The sequence below is a fragment of the Euprymna scolopes genome, chromosome 31 (genome assembly GCF_053919585.1).
Source record: "Euprymna scolopes isolate OS-2025 chromosome 31, ASM5391958v1, whole genome shotgun sequence".
Lineage (NCBI taxonomy): Eukaryota > Metazoa > Mollusca > Cephalopoda > Sepiida > Sepiolidae > Euprymna > Euprymna scolopes.
In genome coordinates, this window is record NC_136512.1 from 89,687,664 (window position 1) to 89,710,233 (window position 22,570).

The following is a 22,570-nucleotide window of genomic DNA, read 5'->3' on the forward strand; positions in this document are numbered from 1 at the left end:
TTTCCAAGTTTTCCACTCTCAGCCACGTTTGTTTATAAGTCTACTTGCGACTGTCCCCCCCCCCCGCTCTTTTGCGATTGTATTTTTTCACAGTAACGTTTATTTTTGTTTTTTCTTTTATTTTAACCCTTTTGTGTTAAAAAGCCTAGTCATGACAACCAAAATAAATATATGTAGCATTGCTGTTACATTTTAATTAATTTATAAAAATAAAATCGGAAATAAATGTCTGGGTCGACATTTTTTTTTTTTTTTAACAAAAGCATTTATTCTCGTTACTTTCGGCACGACTTCAAAAAATGTCTTGCTACCACATGTTCATTTTACCTGACGCGCGTTTCTCCTTCATCTGACTACATGTTGGCCCATTCTTGTTCTCGTTTTTACACATCCATTTTCTTCAATGTCGACTTTCTACTCCAAGCACATATTGTACTTTTTCTTGTTTTTTTTTTCTTCTCGCACACTTCCTTATTTGCATACGTGCATTTTTCGACTACTGCTTCTAATCTTTTCGCAAGCCGTCACCAATCTTTCACGAAAAACACCCGTCTAGCTGAAACCAGTGTCAATAATTTTCCCCACTCTTTATCTGTGCCTAAATCAAAACGTAGATTCCATGAACAAAGCTACTTTCTTAGAAGTGCACGCCTGCGGAACTCTCTTCCGTTTGCCTGTTTCCCACCTGACTACAACTTGGATGTCTTCAAGTCGAACATAAACAAATTCCTGATAAACCGCCCCCTTAAGTAAGAGATGTTATCAGATCTCCATTACTAGCGAGTACTACGATATTATCCCATTGATTACTGTACACGCAATAACCCTTATCCTCGAGTGGCTTCCGGGCCTTGATAAGTGGTGACTTCCATGTAAAAAAATTTTAAAAATATAAAAAATAAGTCAGCCATCCTTTGCTGCTACTGATATTTTCCCACGCGTTCATATGCACCATGTTACACAAATAAGTAAAAAAAAAATTCTTGAATGTGAAAAAAACTCACTGTGAAAGAGCAGCAGAGAAATAATCCACCGAGACGCACGTCGCAAAGAATATCATCACCTTTTCCTGCTTGTGGTCACGCAAGAACTGCACGAGTTGATCCAACTTTTCATCATGATCACAAATCTACAAAAAAAAACATTTGTGCTGATAATCGCATTAATTTTTTAGCTTCCAAGTTTCTAAAATGAATTAAGACAAACAACAAAAAAAAAGGTGCTTGTACAGTATAAGATTTCATACAAATGCATTTTAAGTTAAAAACATTAAACACGTAAGTGTCGAATTTAGTAATAAATTTTAAAATTACAATAAACGATAAAAAAATAATTACAAGTAAAAATGAAATTTATCGAATTATAAAGTTTTATCACATTTGATAATGTCGATGAGTTCTTGAAATCCAGGGGATGTAACTGCAGTCTATGGTTTTGACAAAATAAGTTTAATTCTTGAAAATCCAGCATTTCCAAATAGAAAATGGCGCATCGCTAATATCTATGTTTTTGGTAAAAAAATAGTTCCAGCAGATTTTCTAGTTGATCATTTTTCATAATGCTTGGAATTTTTACTAATTTTGACATGACATGTAAGTACGTAATCATGTTTTCAACTAATATGCATTTTTTTAAAATCTTATTATACTGCACGAGTACAAAAAGAAAAAATATAACGGCTATAAAAAACAAAAAAAACAAACAAACAACAACACTTTTACCTCAACAGAATTTTTTTTTTTGAACTGCATTTTAGGGGCACCACCCAGACCACATTTTAACCCCTCCCCCTGTGTTACTTAACAAGGGTCACTGAATGGAAACGTTTGAGTTATATCTTAAGAGGTGGTTGCTGGATGTGAAGCAGAGTTCACAAATTGCATATAAAGTAATAAACAATTAGACAAACATAAATATAAACGTGTGTGTGTGTGGGTTGTTAGGGTTCCATTGTTAGTGTTTCTACTTCGGAGCTATGATGACACGGGTGTAGAATGGTTTAGATATGCATTGGTAAGTGAAAACATAACAGATACATAATATTTCAAACATGGCTATTCCAATAATGCAATGGACTATGGGAACAAACACATTTACAAAACAATAAAATTGAAAAGTTTGTTGAATAAGGATCAACTTTTGCATTTCTCATAAGTCATCTTTTGGGAACTAAGAATAAGACGGACATTTTTTAGTTATAGTGACAGAGGATGACCAACAACACCCATTTTCCACATTTTTGAGTGGCCTTGTGCCTGACCGGCTTAAAATTTATTTTAAAAAATTTCTTTGCAAGTGAATATTTCAAAGAGTCGTCACAGGTAAAATAGACGTTAAAGTAAATAATTTTATTTCATACAAAATACAAATAATTTTATCATTTTTATGCATAGATTTGTCAGTTTTGTCGACTGTTCAGATTCAAATATACATAAACACATATACATACATACAAGCATGCTCGTATAAAATAATACACACAGATAGAATAGATATATTCATAAATTTATAATATTTACCATAGACATCTGTAATTCTGTTTTCTGTTCTTATGGATTATCAATGGATTTATTTGGATTTACCTTCTTTTTCAATGAATTTTACAATTTATACTTTTACTTTTTTTCATTGTTCCTGCTTTCATAATCATTATGAAATTTTATAAACTTTCACTAAATGTTAAAAACTTTTTTATGCAAATACGATCCAATTCATATTTATAGTTTCTTTCAATGCATTAACCTGCAAAATTTATTATATATTTTGCAAACCTCTTTTCTCTGATGTGAAGAATTGTATTTTTCGAAACTCTGCGGAATAAGGACTTTTAAGTTTATTTGTTGGATAATTAAAAATTCTGTATACCTTCTTTACAGGTTTTTAATGGTTTTTGAAAATTTGAATTAACTTTCAATAAACAGTACTGTATGTGGTTGACTATATATATATATATATATATATATATATATATATAATTATTTTTTTACTATAATAATTATTAAATACCTACAGACACTAGTGTTTCATCCTTTCGGGAATCTTCAGTGCAGGTTGTCACGATCAATACCAGTCGAACGATTCGAACCTCGCATCACGAGACATCTCTGGCTCGATTAGCGAAGACCCAATCCATTCGGCTACCATTAACCGCGTGAAATAATGTCGAATTTAAACATTTTAATTTTAAATGTTCATTTACGTCAGTCAGAGAGTGATCTAATCGTTATACGATGATATATATATATATATATATATATATATATATATATATATATATATATATATATATATATATTATATTTTGAGTTGTAAGCCGTTTCAGTTTTAGAATAGAAATGTTGTTCCAAACAAAATAGCAGCATCAATCCAGAAGACCTTTGAATTGTATGAAGATGAAGATAAAATGAGATTTTAGAACTAATGGAAGGAGAAATGCAAAAGTTGATGAAAAGATGTATATAAAGAACTCGACAAACTGGTTAAGAAAAAAAAAGTGATGAAGTCAAGGAGGAATGGGCAAATATGCAGTGCAAGAAAATTGAAACAAATGCAAATTTTGATAGCAAACGTATGCATAAAAAGATAAAAGATGCGACAGGGAAGAAAACATCTGCAAAAACGGATTGCATGAAGTCGAGAGATGGAGAAATACTCACGGAAAAAGAAAATATTCTTAATAGATTGTCAGAATATATCGAAGAGTTATACGATGAGGTCCACTTACTCATATTAGCAACGAAGATGGTCGTATAATCACGGTAAAAGAAGAAGTGAGACACTCAGCAAGATAAAAAGTGGAAAGGCACCAGGACCTGATGATAACCCGTCTGAATTGATAACCCGTCTGAATTGATAACTCGTCTGAATTGATAACCCGTCTGAATTGATAACCCGTCTGAATTGATAACCCGTCTGAATTGATAACCCGTCTGGATTGATAACCCGTCTGAATTGATAACCCGTCTGGATTGATAACCGATCTGAATTGATAACCCATCTGAATTGATAACCCGTCTGAATTGATAACCCATCTGAATTGATAACGCATCTGAATTGATAACCCATCTGAATTGATAACCCATCTGAATTGATAACCCATCTGAATTGATAACCCGTCTGAATTGATAACCCATCTGAATTGATAACCCATCTGAATTGATAACCCGTCTGAATTGATAACCCATCTGAATTGATAACTCGTCTGAATTGATAACCCATCTGAATTGATAACCCGTCTGAATTGATAACCCATCTGAATTGATAACCCGTCTGAATTGATAACCCGTCTGAATTGATAACTCGTCTGAATTGATAACTCGTCTGAATTGATAACCCATCTGAATTGATAACTCGTCTGAATTGATAACCCATCTGAATTGATAACCCATCTGAATTGATAACCCGTCTTAATTGATAACTCATCTGAATTGATAACCCATCTGAATTGATAACTCGTCTGAATTGATAACCCATCTGAATTGATAACCCGTCTGAATTAATAACAGCCCTGAATGAAGTGGGAATTAAGGCAGTCACAAAATTACTGAACAATATCTATGACACAGGAGAGATGCCGGCAGATATGAAGAAGTCTATCTACATCTGTGATCCCTAAGAAACCGTGCACAGCTGAATGTGACTAACATCGTATAATCAACCTGATGAGTCACCTCACCAATGTTGTTTTACGAATACTCATGAAGAGAATGAGAAATTAAATACTCCCAGAAATATCAGAAACGCATTATGAATTCATGGCAAAAAAAAAGACACCACAGATGTAATCTTCGCATTGAAAAAAAAAAAAACTCCATCAAAGTCCAGAAAGACCTGTACCTCTGCTTCACTGATTAATCAAAAACATTCGACAAAGTACAATGCTCTGACTTGTTTGATATTCTGGCATGGCTACACATTGACGGAAAAGATTTTCATCCTCAGAAACATACATGATGTAGTTCATCATGAAAATCTCATCATTATCAAGGCCCGGAAGCCACTCAGGGACAAAAAGAAAAACAAATGCAAACGTAATGGATGTGACTGGATACAAGAGATACCTTCTTAATATCATTTTTTTTTTTACACAGTGATCATTACTTATCAAGGCCCGGAAGCCACTCAGGGATAAGGGTTATTGCAAGTACATTACGTTAGTGTGGAGATTTGATGAAGTGTTTACTTAAGGGGGCGGTTCATTAGAAATTTGTTAACGTTGGACTTGAAGACATCCAAGTTGTAGTCCAGTGGGAAGCAGGCAGACGGAACAGAGTTCCACAGGCGTGCAGTTCTAAGAAAGAAGCTTTGTTCATGGAATCCGCGTTTTGATTTAGGCACAGATATAGAGTGGGGGAAATTTTTCACAGTGGATTCAGCTAGACGGGTGTTTTTCGTGAAAGATTGGCGAGGGGGGACCAGGGATTGGAGTTCAGATGAGCACCTGCCATGAAAATAACGATAAAACAAGGATAGGCTCGCAACATCTCTTCTGTGGGAGAGGGGTTGCAGGGTAGAGAAAAGGGCATCCCCCACTAAACCACAAAGTCTTGTGCATATAGTTTTGAGTTCCAGAGTCATCAGAGAAAGATTCCTTCTCAATATCATCAGAGAAAGATTCCTTCTCAATATCATCAGAGAAAGACAGCTCAAAGTTTTCGGCCATATAATCAGGGCTAACAGACTAGATAAAGTGTCATGGTGATAACGCTGGGTTTGATGACAATGTTGTTGAGCTGGGGAACCCCATGCTTTTATCGAAAACATTCCCTAGCTTTATACGACCTCCCAGAAAGTTAATGGCGTCATCTTGTCTTGTGTAACACAATGGATCAGCCGTTCTTTTATATTCTTGTCATTCGCTTTCTCAGCCATGGGGACGGGTGGAGGCAGGCTATGATATCACAAAATGGATAATGTGTACACACAGCACCCTAGAAAGTTTGAGTTTAATATAAAAACTGAAATGTAAAGAAATCCACATATAAAAATATAAAGTTTGAGTTTTATAATTGTTCGTAAGGAAAGATTGCTTCGCTCAAAAATAAAAGGTTTTTTTTTTCATATTAAATGGCAAAATCCATCTTTTGAACATTTTTATATCTTACCATCAACTGACTACAAATAACGGTCCAATGTGCATGGTAAATTACAAATTTTACACCTACAAAAATTGACTATTAATCAATGCTTGGCAATTCAAATGAATCATTTTGAAATTGTCAGACAGCTCCATGACAAGTTGGAATGTGTCCTGAGCATTTCTGGAATTCAAAACTATATGCACAAGACTCTGACATACAGAAATAAACTTAAGGCTTGACAGATTTTTAAAATAAATAAAAAATTTTAAAAACCTAAAAGAATTTAAAAAAAAAAAACAATCAAATAATGAATTCTTAAAAAAATAAAAAAGATTAAAAAACCTATCAAATAATGAATACTTAAAAAAATTTTTTAAAAAACCCAAAAAACTACCAAATAATGAATTCTTAAAAACCCCCAAAAACTACCAAATAATGAATTCTTAAAAAATAAAAAAAACTACCAAATAATGAATTCTTAAAAAATAAAAAAGATTAAAAAACTACCAAATAATGAATTCTTAAAAAATAAAAAAAAATAACAAATAATGAATTCTTAAAAAATAAAAAAGATTAAAAAACTACCAAATAATGAATTCTTAAAAAATAAAAAAAACTACCAAATAATGAATTCTTAAAAAAAATAAAATTAAAAAACCTACCAAAAAACGAATTCTTAAAAAAAACTAAAAAAAAACCTACCAAATAATAAATTCTTAAAAAAGTAAAAAATAAAAAAAAAAACTACCAAATAATGAATTCTTAAAAAAATAAAAAAAATTTTTTAAAAACCTGCCAAATAATGAATTCTTAAAAAAATTAAAAAAAAAAAAAAAAAAAACCTGCCAAATAATGAATTCTTAAAAAAATAAAAAATTTTTTAAAAAAAATAAAAATTTTTTTAAAAAAAACCTGCCAAATAATGAATTCTTAAAAAATAAAATTTTTTTTTAAAAACCTGCCAAATAATGAATTCTTAAAAAAATAAAAAAATGTTTAAAAAACATACCAAATAATGAATGGTCAAAGAACTTGGAATTTTCTGAATCACATTTGCCATAGTTTGCTTTTCCTTCACGCAAATTCGTACTGGATTTCTCATCCCAGCACGGATCAAGTTCTCAACTTCATTTGTTTGGGTAGCTGAAAACAGCCCTGTCCGGCGTTGTTTTGGAAGGAAGCTCAAAATTGTGTTTAACCTGAAAAAAAAAAAAATATTTTAAAAGAATATGTGACCGATATATTTAGTTTAACATCCATTTTACATACTGACAGTTGGGTTTGTGTTACTATACACATAGATTCCAAACAGTGGTCCAAAAACAAATAACAAATAAATGTTACCAAAGGCAAAATAAGTTACTCTTCTACCTATCTGGGAAAGTTTTTAATGGTTTTACGCATTTTAAAACGTGTAATCGGTTCAGAAATTATACAGTGTAAATCGATATATTTAAAAAGACAAATGGAGGTGAGCTCTTATTTGAACACGTTAAGTTTAGAAAAAATGAGTTTAAAAAAAAAAAAATTATACAAAATACTGTTAGATGTTCACCGATGTTACAAGACATTTATATTGAGTGAGTTTTTTTGTTTTTTTTTACATAGGCATCACCACTTATCAAGGCCAAGAGGCCACTCGAGGATAAGGGTTAAAGAGTGTACAGTAGAAATTGGACAATATAGTAATCGTTAGTAAATGGAAATTCGGTAAATTTGTTAACAAGTGGAACGGCTAATCAAGAACTTGTTTACGTTAGACTTGAAGACAACCATATTGTAGTCAGCTGGAAAGCAGGAAAACGGAAGACAATTCCACAGGCGTGCAGTTCTAAGAAAGAAGCTTTGTTCATGGAATCTACGTTTAGATTTAGGCACAGATAAAGAGTGGGGGGCATTATTAATAGTGTTTTCAGTTCGACGAGTGTTTCTTGTGAAAGTTTGGCGAGGGGGAACCAGAGACTGAAGCTCAGTCGAACACTTTCCATGAAAATAACGACACATCAGAGACAAACTCGCAACATCTCTTCTGTGAGATAGAGGTTGCAGGGAAGAGAAAAGGACATCTCCTACGAGGCTACGAAGTCTATTTTGAACTCTATCAAGGCAGGACAAGTCCTTTCTAGCAGCTCCTGTCCAGATGTGGCAACAGTATTCCATCCTTGGACGTACCTGGCTCTTATATAGATAGAGAATTGCATCAGCAGTGAGATATCTACTGGATCGATAGAAGGATCCCACCATTTTTCCAGCGGCCTTGGCAACAGATTTGATGTACGTGTTCCATTTAAGATCAGGAGTAAAGGTCAAGCCCAGAAGCTTGTCAAAACTTGAGGCCTCCTCAAGATGCGAGCCATTCATTTCAATTGATGCCAGATGGTGATCAGAGCGTTGATGATGTAAAGACAGAAGCTTGGTTTTAGATGCATTAAAAGTAACCAGCCACTCTTTTCCTCATTGTACCACGTGCTCAAGATCAGAGGAGAGAGAATCGGAGAGAACTTGGTTGTTTACCGTCTTAGATGTGCTACCATAAATGGTAGTGTCATCAGCATAAATGTCTACAAATGATGTAAGGATGTGATTCGGAAGATCATTAATGTAGATCAGGAAAAGAGTTGGGCCCAGGATGGACCCCTGAGGGACTCTAGCATTAATACTGTGAGCTTCTGATTTTTGCCCCTCAAATACTACTCTTATGAATTTATCAGAGAGAAATGATTTAATAATTGAGAAAACATTTCTAGCTATACCATAGCTGAAGATCTTGTGAAGTAAACCTTTATGTCATACCTTAACAAAGGCCTTTGATATGTCAAGAGCAATTGCCCTAGAAAGGTTGCCTCTGTCGAGAGTATTTTGTAGAAATTTTTAGTTTGAACTCATTTTCCCAAACTTTCTGTATGCAACTGAGAGCTCACCGCCATTTGTCTTTTTCAAATATATTGATAAACACTGCATGATTTTCGAAGCGATTACACGTTTTAAAACGAGTAAAACCACTAAAAACCTTTCCAGATAGGTAGAAGAGTAACTTATCTTGCCTTTGATAACATTTATTTGGTTTATATTTGATTGTTGACCACTTTTTCGAATCTATGTGTATAGTAAAACAAGCCCTGACAGTTTTAAGAAATTAACTTCCAAACTAACCTATCTCTGACCAGGTCTTTATTTATACTTCTTTCTTTCAATTTTTATCACTTCTTCCCATGTTTTCCTTTGCCTTCCCCTGTCAACTGAACCTACTACCTCAACTGTTCTACATCGATTAATTCAAGAATTCTCATTTATTCTTTTAACGTGACTATACCACTGAAGTCTCCTGTTCTGCATAGAATTCTCTATACAGTCCAGATTTAATTTTTCCTCTGAGATCATCAGATGTAAGCCCGACTTTAAGTCTCTTGATGGCCAGGTTTCATTTCCATAAAGCACCACATTGCATAAACATAACTGATAAACTCTTCCCTTAGTCAACAGTAGAAATGCTCTGGTTTCAGCAAATCTTGGTCTTTCTATAGGACTCACATCACACATCCATTGTATGAGTCTCATGTTTCTCCATGCAATGCATGTCCTCAACCCTTGATGGCCAGGTTTCATTTCCATGTATCATCACACTGTTTACACATGCCTGATCGACACTTAATTTGGTCGACAATAGTAATGACAGCTGATTGCACCAAACAAAACAAAGAAATTGATTTGCCAAAAAATAAATTCATCCTAAGTTTGGATCAAATTTAATAAATTGATATTTCCTTTAACAAACTTGAATTTGATTTTTAAAAAAATAAATCATCTAAAGTTTAACGAATTTGATAAAAAAATTAATCTAAAGTTTGGATCAAATTTAATAAATTGATATTTCCTTTAACAAACTTGAATTTGATAAATTGATATTTCCCTTAACAAACTTGAATTTGATTAAAAAAAAAAAAAAATGAAAAGAAAGGAGGAAAATAGTCAACAGGAAGAGAGTTCCACAAGCCTACAATTCTTGGAAGGAAATTAAACAACAGAAAGCTGTATTAGAATGAGATATTAAAACAGCAGATTGGTAAAGACCACTAGATCAACGAGTCAAACGAGCTGGAACAAAGGAAGCAGGAAACAGATCAAATATTTCTGAGGAACACATGACATAACATGAACAAGATTTGATGAGGAAATTTCAGAGTCGATTTCTCCTCAAGATCCATCAATAAGAATCTCAGCAAGAAAAGGGACACACCTACGATTGAAAGACACAAGCTGAGTTTTAACAGGATTAAATGGGACAAACCCCAATCTCGATTCAAACAATCTAACCAAGCTCAGTGGGTGATCCAACAGGTCATGTTTTTTTGACATTTCAAATAAGCAGCTAAACGCAATTAACATAAAATTGGCAAAACAATAAATTACATTGTTTTTATCCAAATATTTTTATAAAAAATGTAGTACATATTTTTTTAATTAATTTTAAATGTCTAATATCTAAAAAAAAAAGTTTTACTCACGTGGCTTCAAATCCAATTTCAAGCAATCGATCCGCTTCATCCATGACAAAAACCTCCTAAAATTGAAAGTGAATAAATTGTAATAAGAATTCCCTCACTTTCATAAAAAAAAAATTTAAAAAAACCTTCATAACACACAAAAAAAAAAAAATTAAAAAAAACCTTCATAACACACAAAAAAAAACCCCTCCATAACAAAAAAAATAAAAAATAAAAAAACCCTCCATAACAAAAAAAAAAAAATTAAAAAAAACCTTCATAACACACAAAAAAAACCCTCCATAACAAAAAAAAAAATTTAAAAAAACCTTCATAACACACAAAAAAAAAAAATTAAAAAAAACCTTCATAACACACAAAAAAAAAACCCTCCATAACAAAAAAAAAAAAAATAAAAAAACCCTCCATAACAAAAAAAAAAAAAAATTAAAAAAAACCTCCATAACAAAAAAAGAAAAAAAAAAAAATTTGAACAAATTAATTCATGATTTACACACTAACGACAGAAAGAAAATACCGTGCAACAAAAATCATATAAATTGATGGTGTAGTTTTATTTAAAACTAGCACGACTGCTGGAGAAAGATGAGGATGAGGAGGATGAGAATGCATCCATGCTTTCTTTTATATTTCTAATCACCAATCAACCTTTCTTCCGTTTATAAAGTTGTTCATTACCCACATGACTTTGATCCTCTTATCCTTTAAAACTTTTGAAAAAAAATAAAAATATTACAGCTTATTTAATCAATTTTTAAATTCATTATTCTTGATGGCTCAACTTTTGCATTTTTTTTTTGTTTTTTGTTTTTTGAGAAATATATTTTCTCCCAAAATTATTAAAGACTGGATATTTTTCATTAATATATGGGGTGGTTGGTGGCCTTGGTAGAGCCTACCTTGGATAATATAAGCATGTTTGAAATAATGCCAAGAACCAACATTTAAGTCAAATTAGTGTAAAAGTTATGTTTTAGCTAAGGAAGAAAATTAATGGATATATTGTGGGTGTTTGTTGTGTAGTTTTCAAGTTTTAGCTGGACATATAGACACACATTTGTTCTTAATATAATAGATTAACAGAGGCATTTTTCATTGTCCAGTAATGTAAGTAGTCCTTATATATTAGAAGACAAAATCCAAACATAAATCTCATCTGTCTGTTTGTATGTATGTATGTATGTATGTATGTCTCGCAATATGGATACAGGGCTCTATGGACAAACTCATCTTTAGTTGACCTTTGACAACTAAATATTTTCGTTTATTAGCCAAATAGAAAAGTTACTAGTCAAACCCACATGATTTTTAGAATATGACATTTTTGTTCTGTGACAAGTATGTACATTATAAAGATTTTTCTGTATATTTTTAAATAAGTGTAATTCTAAATATACGACAAATTTTATGTTGATACTTGAAGATATAAACATTCTAATTTCTTAAGATACTTTTTAAGCGGCCTTTGTAAAAAAAGTGTATATTGTTCTCTTAAACTTTTATAGTTTAAATAATTTAACTTTGTTCGCTTTATTAAAAAAATGAAAAGATATTTTTCACTCAGTAGTGAGTTTTGGAAGATTGTCAGTGAAAGAAATGCAATCGCCAAAAGATAAGCGTTTCATCATTTCTAGTCGCCATTTTGAAAAATCACTTACAAATGCGACTATTTCACTCGCAACGTAGAGTCCTGGGATATATACGGAAGTGTATGCATATAAAAATGGAAATAAATGAAATATTAATAGAATAGACTAGCAGCCTTGTCTCATCATAAAATACACTTAAATATGATATTTTAATTCATGTAGATGCCATAATTATTATTATTATTATTGTTATTGTTATTATTATTATTATTATAGGGTCGATTCTCTATCGATTATTATATGTCACCAGAATCTTTTGTATTCATTTAATGCGTATGCAAGAACTCATACAATAAAAACTACTCATTTCTAGGCATCTCAGTTGTACTCTTCTTCTGGCTTGAGGTAGTTGCCTGTCTAGCCGCACTGATGAGCTGTGAAACAGCGAAACAGTACTGTATGTGGATGACTATAGTGCTCCTCACCTGAGTTGAGCATATTGAGAAGTGAAAAACGAATTACCATTAGCATATAAGCGACGCTCTTTGTGTAAACAAATCGAGCGGAGGTATTTCGGACGATATCTAAAACATCGTTAAAAACTCACTACTCGTTCAAGCAGCCGCCAATAGCGTAATGGTTAGAAGCCTTGACTGCCGTATAAACGGTCGGGTTTCAATCCTGGCTTGAGGTAGTTGCCTGTCTAGCCGCACTGATGAGCTGTGAAACAGCGAAACAGTACTGTATGTGGATGACTATATATATATATATATATATATATATATATATATATATATGATGATTGCAACGTCTTGTCAGACGAGAGCCACTCCCTCAGTCACTAAAAGTCCATGTGCCCGAATATGACTTTTTAGCCCTGCCAGCGACTTGCACACCCTCAAGCAGACATGACACTGAAAACGCTCACTGATTTGAATGAGACTAACAGCAGCGGAACCTGTATTATCATGGGCTTTCATGTGATTAACAAAACCTGCCTTCGACAACAGAGCCCGATCACACACCTTACAGATCTAGAGATCTCCATGGTTGGGCGGCAAGGTTTGGCATTTCCTACATGCTCTCTTAAGCTTCTCTTGGTCTATTTTGGCTGCTTCATAGTGTTCTGCACCCCTGTATATCAGTGTCCTCCACTGCTTGCGATCATACGCTAGGGACTCCCAACTGTCAACAGGAATATGAAAGCTCACCAGACTCTCCTTGATGCTATCACGAAAACGTTTTTTGGGCTTGTGCTGGGGTCTTTTTCCAAGAAAGAGCTCACCATAGAACAATTGTTTTGGGAGACGATAGTCTTCAAACCGGATGAGATGACCTGCCCAACGCAACTGGTTCTTAATAACTATATATATATATATATATATATATATACACACACAATATAAATCTCACCTGTCTGTTTAAATGTATGTAAGTTTGTATGCCTCGCAAAACTTTCAACAGAAGCAACGGATTTTCAAGAGATCAGTATCATTTTAAAGCTCGACCCTTTGGACAAATACCGAAAAATTGGCCAAAAACATTAATTCCTTCACCCTCAACTGGGCACTTTTCTACAGAGAGGGGTCGCTTTTTTCACCAATATTTTCAAAAGTCAACACAAGTCCCAGACTTTCTCCGTGGACATTCTTTATTTCTATTCTTCCATTATTCCTCATTACAATGGATAATTCCTGCATTCCTGGAATCATATCTCACTAACAAAAATGTATTCGTTTTAACTTCTAATAACTACATACGATTCCAGCATTCTCGTTCAATAATATTCGATCCTAATTACTTTGTTTCTAACTAAAAACTTGGATTTGTCCCCTTCAATACATGGCACTATAGTATGCCAAGGCAACATCCACCGAAAAACAAGTTGTTTTCTGCATAAATATCAATTGTTCCAAATTATTTCAAATTGTAGAAAGTTGTTCTTTTTTTTTTCAAAATTAAATTTGATTAAAAACAAGATTTTGTTCCTTCAGTAAATTTAACGAAAAATACAAGTGAAAAAGAGGGTGGAGGAGAGGGGGGGGGGAGATGGTATGAAGAGAAAGGAGGTAAGAGGGGATGAAATGGGGTAGAGGAGGTGAGGAGGGGTAAAATGAAGAGGAGGAAGGATGGAAGTGAGGGGAGATGAAATGAAGAGAGCGGAGGTAAGTGAGGATCAAATGAAGAAGGGAGAGAGAAGATGGATAGGAGGGGAGCTGAAATGAAAAAGGGAAAAGAAGAGCTGAGGGGTACTGAAATGGAGAGAGAAAGAAACAATTGTAAAAAAAAAATTAAAATACTTTTGAAATTTAAAGCTATGACCACTTCTCAACCAACTTCAAGCAAGTTCTTCAACTAATAAAAAAAGTACAAACACTTACAAGGGATTTCACACAATTGGCAAAGTTCACAGAAGAGGAATTCTGTCGATTCAAAATGTCCTCCAATCGACCGGGAGTTCCAACTATGATATGTCCTCTGTCAAAAAATAAATAAATAAATAAATTTGCAAATTGAACAGTGAAACAGGAAATCTTTATAACAGATCATAGTTATGATGAAAATGAAATTTAAAAAAGAATGAAAACAATGAAAAAAATGAATGAAAAAAAAAATGAATAATGAAAAAAATAAAAAATGAAAAAAATGAAAAATAGGAAAAAAGTGAAAAATAGGAAAAAAAAAATGAAAACAATGTCAAAAAAAGAAAAAATGAGAAAAAAAAGAAAACAGCTTAAAACAACCAACCCATTTTTGCTGAATTTTTCAATGTCCGTCTGAACGCTTGTGCCTCCAATTAGAAGAGAAGAAGTGAATTGGGGAAGGTGTTTCAAGAATATTTGCAAAACTTCTTCAATTTGAATCGCAAGTTCACGAGTTGGAGTCAAAATAATGGCACCAATCTGGAAAAAAAAAAAATTTTGGAAAGTTTACAATATGCAACTAAGTAATGTACTGATTAATTGGCAGACAATCAGCCACTTTGCCAATTAATTGGTAATTGGCTGATTTGCCGATTAATTACTTTTCTCTTTCCTATTAAATTTAAACCATTTCATCACTAGCACATGACTTATCAGATAGCTTTGACACATTAACACAATAACTGCTAATTTAACCTAACATTTGTTAAGTGTCTGACCAATATTATGGCTTTTTGCTTTTATTAAATGATATTACAAATTACAATTTCCAATCTAATGGTTGAAGGTTGTTGTCAATATTTAGTTAATTTTTTATGTATTTAAATTACTTATGTCTAATTAGTAATTTATATCAATAAAATATACATTATCTAAACTAGAAAAAAAAAAAATATATATATATGTAATTATAGCAAGAATCCAAAAATGAGGAACAAGAGTATGACTGATGAAGAATGCTTTATTTTCGGTTCACACATCGTCGCAATTTACTGTACAATTCCTCAACATGAAAACTGAAAGATGAAGCAATAATTTTCTTTGACAAATGATTTAAAGTAAAAAAAAATGATAATTCGATCAGACGAGAAAGGAGGGAAAATTTCCATATGCTTACATCTATTTGCCTAAATTCAGTGTTAGTCTATTATATAAAGGGCAAATATGTGATATATGTCCAGCTAAAACTTGAAAACTACACAACACCTACAAAGTTAAAAAAACAAAAAAAAAAACTCAAACTAACTACTGATACATAATATCTGAAATTAAAACAAAAGCATTCATTATTTGGGGGTCAAATGGCCATTTACATCAATTAATATTATCAAGACATTCATAATCACAAGCTAATGTTATCATCTCATCTGTTTTTCAGTCATTCATAGAGTTATTTCCTTTACACAGACTCCTGCTGTGTATGTATATATGGATGTGTGTGTGTGTCCAGAAAGTGGAATGGGCTTGGTGAAAAAGAAAAAAGAGGTGGTAGGGAGAAGGAAAACAGGGGAGGAGTAAAGACAGAGAGATAGATGTTTTATTACACTTTTGTCCTGGGCAATGCCGGGTAGTCTTGTGAGTCTAACATATCATATCGTGGATAAATTCGAGAATAAAAGAAAAGAAAAGAAAAAAAGCAGATATGTTTTAGGCAGTGTGTGCATCATACCTCATGCATTTTCCATGGTTCGGCTCGTTTCTGTAATCGTTCAATGATTGGAATGAGAAAAGCCAATGTCTTCCCACTTCCTGTAACGGCTTCTGCTGCTACGTCTTTATTCTCGAGAAACAACGGAATGCAAGCCGCCTAATGAAAACAGAGACAAAGAATAAACAGTTTTAATGTATTTTCAAACAATCGTTTTTAAAGAAATTATTAAAAAAAATATTCAAAATAAAATATTTTGTATCATTTGGAAATTTATTCAAAAATATTAAAAAAAAAAAGATTTATTCAAATATTTTTGTATCATTTGGAAATTCATTCAAAATAAAATAATCTTATATCATTTGGATACCTATTCTTAGCTTGGTTTTTGTGTTGGTTAAAAATAATAGGTTTCTTAATAGACAGATTATAAAATACAAGTCTTTTTTTATTAATGACATTTTAAAAGGTGTTTTTGCATTTAACTACTCACACTATTTTTTTAAATGGTACTAGTCTACCTGTTGGTCTTTAAAAGGTAAGATGAAAAATGTTCAAAATAAAAAGTGATCTTGAGATTATATTATTGTTTTGAGAAAACATTTTTTTAAGTGATGAGTAAAAAAAAAAAAAATCCAGGAAGCCTCCAGAGTACTACACTGTCACTTAGATTAAAAAAATAATTAGTTCATTGAATTCTATAATCATCTCTATATAATAAAATGCAGTCGATTATTCCCGTCAAAAACATCATAGCTTTACAAACACAGATGCCACATTTAAATTCAATTTAGTCAGACTACGAGCGAATGTAGATTTTACACATATTACCAGTCGCTTACCTTTGTTATCAGAAATTTTTATACTAATTACTAAGAGAGTCACATTCCAAAACAAATCATATTTAACGGTGGTAGCACAACATTTACTCACTAATTATTTTCTCCTTCCTCTCTCCCCAATGAAACTGGGAACTTTTCTAGATTAGTCACATTCTTTTACACCATCACCGTCAGTGTTTACTTTTTATTCCGATAAATTTAACATAAGTTCTTTTGTTTACAATGCTTGAAATAATGACCCCCCTCCCTTCACGATTTCTAGTCAATTTCATTGACTGTTCACATATATTTGTCAGATTAAAGGAATATTGGAATAACGGATTTTGAATGGTTAAAAGTACCTCTCAAAAACTAAAATGAATGGCATCATCCAACAACAACAATGCAAACCTAACAAAATCTTTTTTTTTTTTAAACTTCAATTAAGATTAGTTTACATTTACAGTTAAACAGAAGAGTCTGGTTTAAATTTTGTGAAATTAGTTGGTTTTAGAACAGATTATAAAGGCGGGAGGTGCTTCTACAGAAATTGAACTTAGCCAAATCTGTTTTTATAAAACTGACCTAACAGAAAAAACTTCACGGTGTCGCTTTCGAATATTTTAATCAGACAAAAAATTCTTATTCTGACTTTTCATACTTTTAATTCGACTTCTTTTCACATAAAAATTCATAAATACAAAAAACGCAGATATAAACTTAGGCACGCAACATCTTTTATTCAAACACTGTGTGATTTAAATGTCTTCTGCATTTTTACCTAACAATATAATAAAATGATATCATAGCAGTAGTCGCTTATCGCTTCACAACTGAGTACTTATACAGACAATGCTAAAATAATAACAGTTTTTTATTAAGGACTTTGTGTAAAGTTACATTTAATTTGAACATCTATAAATATAAAAGCGAAAATGTATGTGTGTTCGCTTTTTCTGTATGTCTACAAAAGCCTTCTTTCAGAGAAGCGGTCGCTCGCTTCACAACTTTTAAAAACTTTTTATATCACATATAAATCGTAATATCTCACAGTTAATTTGCTTGATTTCGGGAAGATAAATATTCAACATTTGTCGCTCGCCGCATATGGGTTAGTCTTTTTCCTATAACATCTTGGGAAAATAAAAATCCCGCAATCAAACTTGACTTCATTAACTCATTAAAACGGGCACCTGCCAAATCCAAGTAATTAAATAAATTCAAACGTGTCTCCATTAGCATCTCGCGGTGGGGTAATCGTTAACGTTGCACATTTTTTTTTTCACACTTTAATTTACAACTTTGCCTCAAGGGTTCGTGTTCGATCTTCATACTTACTTTTTTTTTAACCCCCCCCCACCTCCAAACACCGGGCCAACGCCGGGTACCCCTCGCTAGTATCATAGCTAAAAAATAGCCTGGTCCGTATTCTACATTAGAACAAAAATATATCTACACCAATGGCGCAAATCAGGATTGCATATAAATTAGTATAGGGTGCTCCTTGCTTTGCTCAGGTTTGGAAAAAAAAACATGACATTGGTTATGGCCACCTTTGAGTAAACATTACGGCCATTGAAAAACAGTTGTTGAGACATCAAATGTCACCAGTGACTGGGTAAATACCAACCAATAACCACACATAACCACCTCAAAGCACCAGTTACTGTCTAAAAACAGCAATAATAGACTCGAAACAGCACTGCCAACCACTGCCTGCTAGTGCCATGAAGTGACAGTGGCCAACTTAAAAGATCAATGACGTCACTCATTGAAATTGGCAAACAATTGAAGATAGGCGATTTGCCTGTCAATTTCTACCAATGCCTGCCCCTGTTAAGAAATGACAGTACGCACCTGAAAATCACTGTCAATCATCGCCATTTCAAATCAGTTAAATTGGGCTTGACAGTAGTGATGATTGATAGTGACCGACAATGACCAAACGGAAGTAACCACCTAAAAATACACAATGGTCACTAGTGCTCACCATTGTAGACAGACAATTTAATTTCGGTGCAGTTCAATATGGAGGTCAACATGATTATGTCCACCAGTGACTGCCAGTTGGAAAGGCAGCCAGTGCCCACCAATATCCGCAAGTAATCACCCAAACTAACATTAATTACTAGCAACTTCCAGTGCTGACAATGACAGCCAGTGGCTTCTGCTAGCTGTCACTACCAAACAATGCCCAACAGTGGAAGCCAGATAGTTTTATTTGAGCCACGGCTACTATTTTCCAGGGCTTACAAACATAGTTTAATTTTTTTTCAGGTAAAGGGAGGGGGGTATTTACTGAATATGTTCTGGCTTTGTGTCATACTTCCACCGGGCAACGCCAGTACACAGGTTCTTCTAGTTAATTAATAAATATTGAAAATTTCATCAAAATGGATTGGAGGGGAAGGTCAAAATGTTTTTATATTTCCCCTACGTTTTATTTGGGCCTAAATCTAAACATAGATTCCATGAACAAAGCTTCTTTCTTTCTGTGGAACTCTCTCCCTTTTCCCTGCTTTCCAGCTGACTACAATATGGTCGTCTTCAAGTTCAAGTCCAATGTAAACAAGTTCTTGATGAGCCGTTCCCCTTAAGTAATCCAATTTACCAGATTTACACTACTAACGATTACTACGATATTACCCCATTGACTACCGTACACTCATTAACCCTCACCCTCGAGTGGCCTCCGGGTCTTGATAAAACAAAAAAAAAACATTTTGAGGATGGGACATTTTGCACGTACCTATATTTTTATCGCCTTGACATAAATTTTTATACAACTTTATGTTTACGCCATTGATATTTGCTTTTACCAATCTCGATTCTTAGCCACGTTTGTTTTCGATGAAAAAAGGTCCGAAAGATAAACAAAGATTGTAACTTTGCTCAACACGAATATTTACAACTCAAAAATCTAAAATGCAACACCCGTCTTATATTAAATATTTTTAACGCAAATAGATCACAAATAAGCAATTAGACTAAAATTTAATTTTAACTAATTGTTCCAATAGTATTTCATTTCAAACAATTTATGTCGGTAATAATAAAAAATAATCTGTTTTTAATAAACAAAACACGTGCTTTTTCGTTGCCGGTCGACGGTGGGTGTACATATTTTATAAACATTATAGATAAACTGTACTCTGAAAATTCCGAGGGGTTTACATGAAGGCTAAAAGTGAAAAGGTCAACTGACCTGAACTGGTGTCATTTTGGTGAACTTTAAGTCTTTGATTGCATCTTGACACGCCGTTGAAAGCGTCAATCGATCCCACGTGTCGTCCATCTTGGATGGTGAAAATGAGTCCTTCTCTGGTTTCTAAAAAAGAAGAATTCCAATGACTTCCTGTTTTTTTCCTCCAAATTATTATTTTTTCTCGAATTACCTGGGCAAAATAAAATAAATAAATAATAATTAATTAATTAAATAAATAAATAAAAACGGGTACTCATGCAGAGAGTGATCCGTGCTGAAATAATAACGTTATTATTTTAAAAGCCATTCTTAACATGGGGAGGGGGATGGTATTTTGTACTTATTCTGTACTTTAACCTTACAATTGAATAAAAAAAAAAAACATATCATAGAACTTTAATTAAACGTGGAAATACGATTTAAAAATAACGCGGATCACTCTGCATTAGCACCTAAAAACTAAATAAGACACTTAGTTGCAAGTTCAGAAGTTATCTAATTAAAAAAAAAAAAAAAAAAAAAGGTTCTCCTGTAGGAAACGTTTCAATGAACTACTTTCGCCTTTTCGCTTTCAGATGTCCCTTGCCGCTTGCCCCTCTTCCGAATTCGTAGCAGCGGGCCGTCGGGCCGATATCAGTGGACTTTTTTCTACCAAAACAGTCATAACACAATAGGGTTTTTTTTTTTTTTAATGTTTAACATATTTCAAACTGATATAAACTATTGCACAATAAAAAATTAAATTAAAACAAAAATCATTTTTCTTATTTCGAATTATTTAATCGAGTACAAATGCCATTTTTTACTTGATTATTAAATTTAAAAGTTCCTATTAATTTGCTTCCCCAAGAGGGCAGGGTTATACATAAGGTCGATTTTTAATGTGGGGAAAAATCCAGCTCCCCCCAAAAGGGGCACGCTAGGTAGGAATAAATATAAAAATGGTAAAATCCCTTGAAAGCGGTCGGTGGTTCTATGAGAAAATAAAGCTGTGTACGCATTATAAATGTTTCTTTTCTGTGTCTTATGTTATACATTAGTACATTAGGGGTCATTTCGAGTTAAAAGTTTATTTACTGCACTCATCTGGACTAAAGAAAATCATGATTTAAATGTGTATGTCTCGTCTAAATAACTAACGATAATTCTCTGATTTGGCCGACAAGACGGGTGATCAAAAAGTCAGATCGAGCGTACCGGAAAACGAAATGAGATCAAATGAGGTCTCATTTCGTTAGTCTCATTTCGTTTTCCGGTACGCGGTACGCTCGATCTGACTTTTTAATCACCCGTCTTGTCGGCCATATTAGATATTCATCGTTAGTTATTTAGACGAGACATACACATTTAAATCATGATTTTCTCTAGTCCAGATGAGTGCAGTAAATAAACTTTTAACTCGAAATGACCCCTAATGTATTAATGTATAACATAAGACACAGAAAAGAAACATTTATAATGCGTACACAGCTTTATTTTCTCATAGAACCACCGACCGCTTTCGATGGATTTTACCATAAAAATAGTCTCAGACTTGTAGAGGAAAAGAAGTTTAAGTGAAAGTAAATTTCTCTGCCCCAAACAAAATAATATAAAAGAATAAAACAAAATGACACCTTCTCGTTTAAAATGCCCCGCATATATTTTTCAACAATAATAACGAGATGAACAAGCAAAGTCCTATTGGTAAGAGTTCTTGAGAAATCATTATGATTAGAATGTTCAAAGTAGGTAAAAGAAATCCTTTGTGGAATTATTAAGATTAAAAGGTCATGTTAGATGAAAGTCCTTCGTTGAAATAATAAAATTTGAAGGTGAAAGTCTTGTGTGAAAATAATGTCCTTATTTCAAGGTTTGTATTTTAACTGGCGAACTGGCGAACTTCGCCTTACTCAAAAGTCCCATGAGGAAAGTAGTCCGTTGTTATTAATTCTTATAGAAAATGTACGGAAATGGGTGCGTACGTGCATAAGTGTGATTTTTTGGGTGCCCGCGTGGCGTGTATAAATCTGGCTTCGACAGATTTGAAAACGACGATGAGGTGAAAACGAGAGGCATGTTCTCGCGTTACATCGGAGCGAGAAAAGAGGAAAAACGAAGGAAAAAAGAGGGAAGTAAAAATGTTATGTTGCGTCTAAATACTTTTGGAACCGGCTCGCCTGTGTCACGTGGTACTGTCTTCAACTACGTCCACCAGAAATATGTCCATTTTATTTTTGTTGTTGTGAGAAAAGTGTGTGGGCGCATTTGAAATTATGTCGTTGCTGGAAGAACTTATTGTTGTGTAAATGCGTGGGGA

The 22,570-nt window shown here is 33.2% G+C and overlaps 1 protein-coding gene across 2 annotated transcripts in view; it reads right to left on the bottom strand.

Annotated features, from left to right (window-relative positions):
- LOC145255852 (ATP-dependent RNA helicase DDX55-like) overlaps positions 1-22,570 on the bottom strand; it is a 68,379-nt gene that overhangs the window by 39,308 nt on the left and 6,501 nt on the right. Inside the window, exons 2-8 of one of the 2 annotated variants that reach the window (XM_080114610.1) lie at positions 20,272-20,394; positions 16,267-16,404; positions 14,923-15,077; positions 14,556-14,652; positions 10,586-10,641; positions 7,090-7,279; positions 1,005-1,129 (exon numbers count right to left, since the gene is read on the bottom strand). In XM_080114610.1, the coding sequence (XP_079970736.1) occupies positions 1,005-1,129; positions 7,090-7,279; positions 10,586-10,641; positions 14,556-14,652; positions 14,923-15,077; positions 16,267-16,404; positions 20,272-20,361 (851 nt within the window). In that variant the 5' untranslated portion in view covers positions 20,362-20,394. Of the gene's footprint in view, positions 1-1,004; positions 1,130-7,089; positions 7,280-10,585; positions 10,642-14,555; positions 14,653-14,922; positions 15,078-16,266; positions 16,405-20,271; positions 20,462-22,570 lie in introns of both variants that reach the window. The other variant, XM_080114609.1, reaches the window with a different exon arrangement.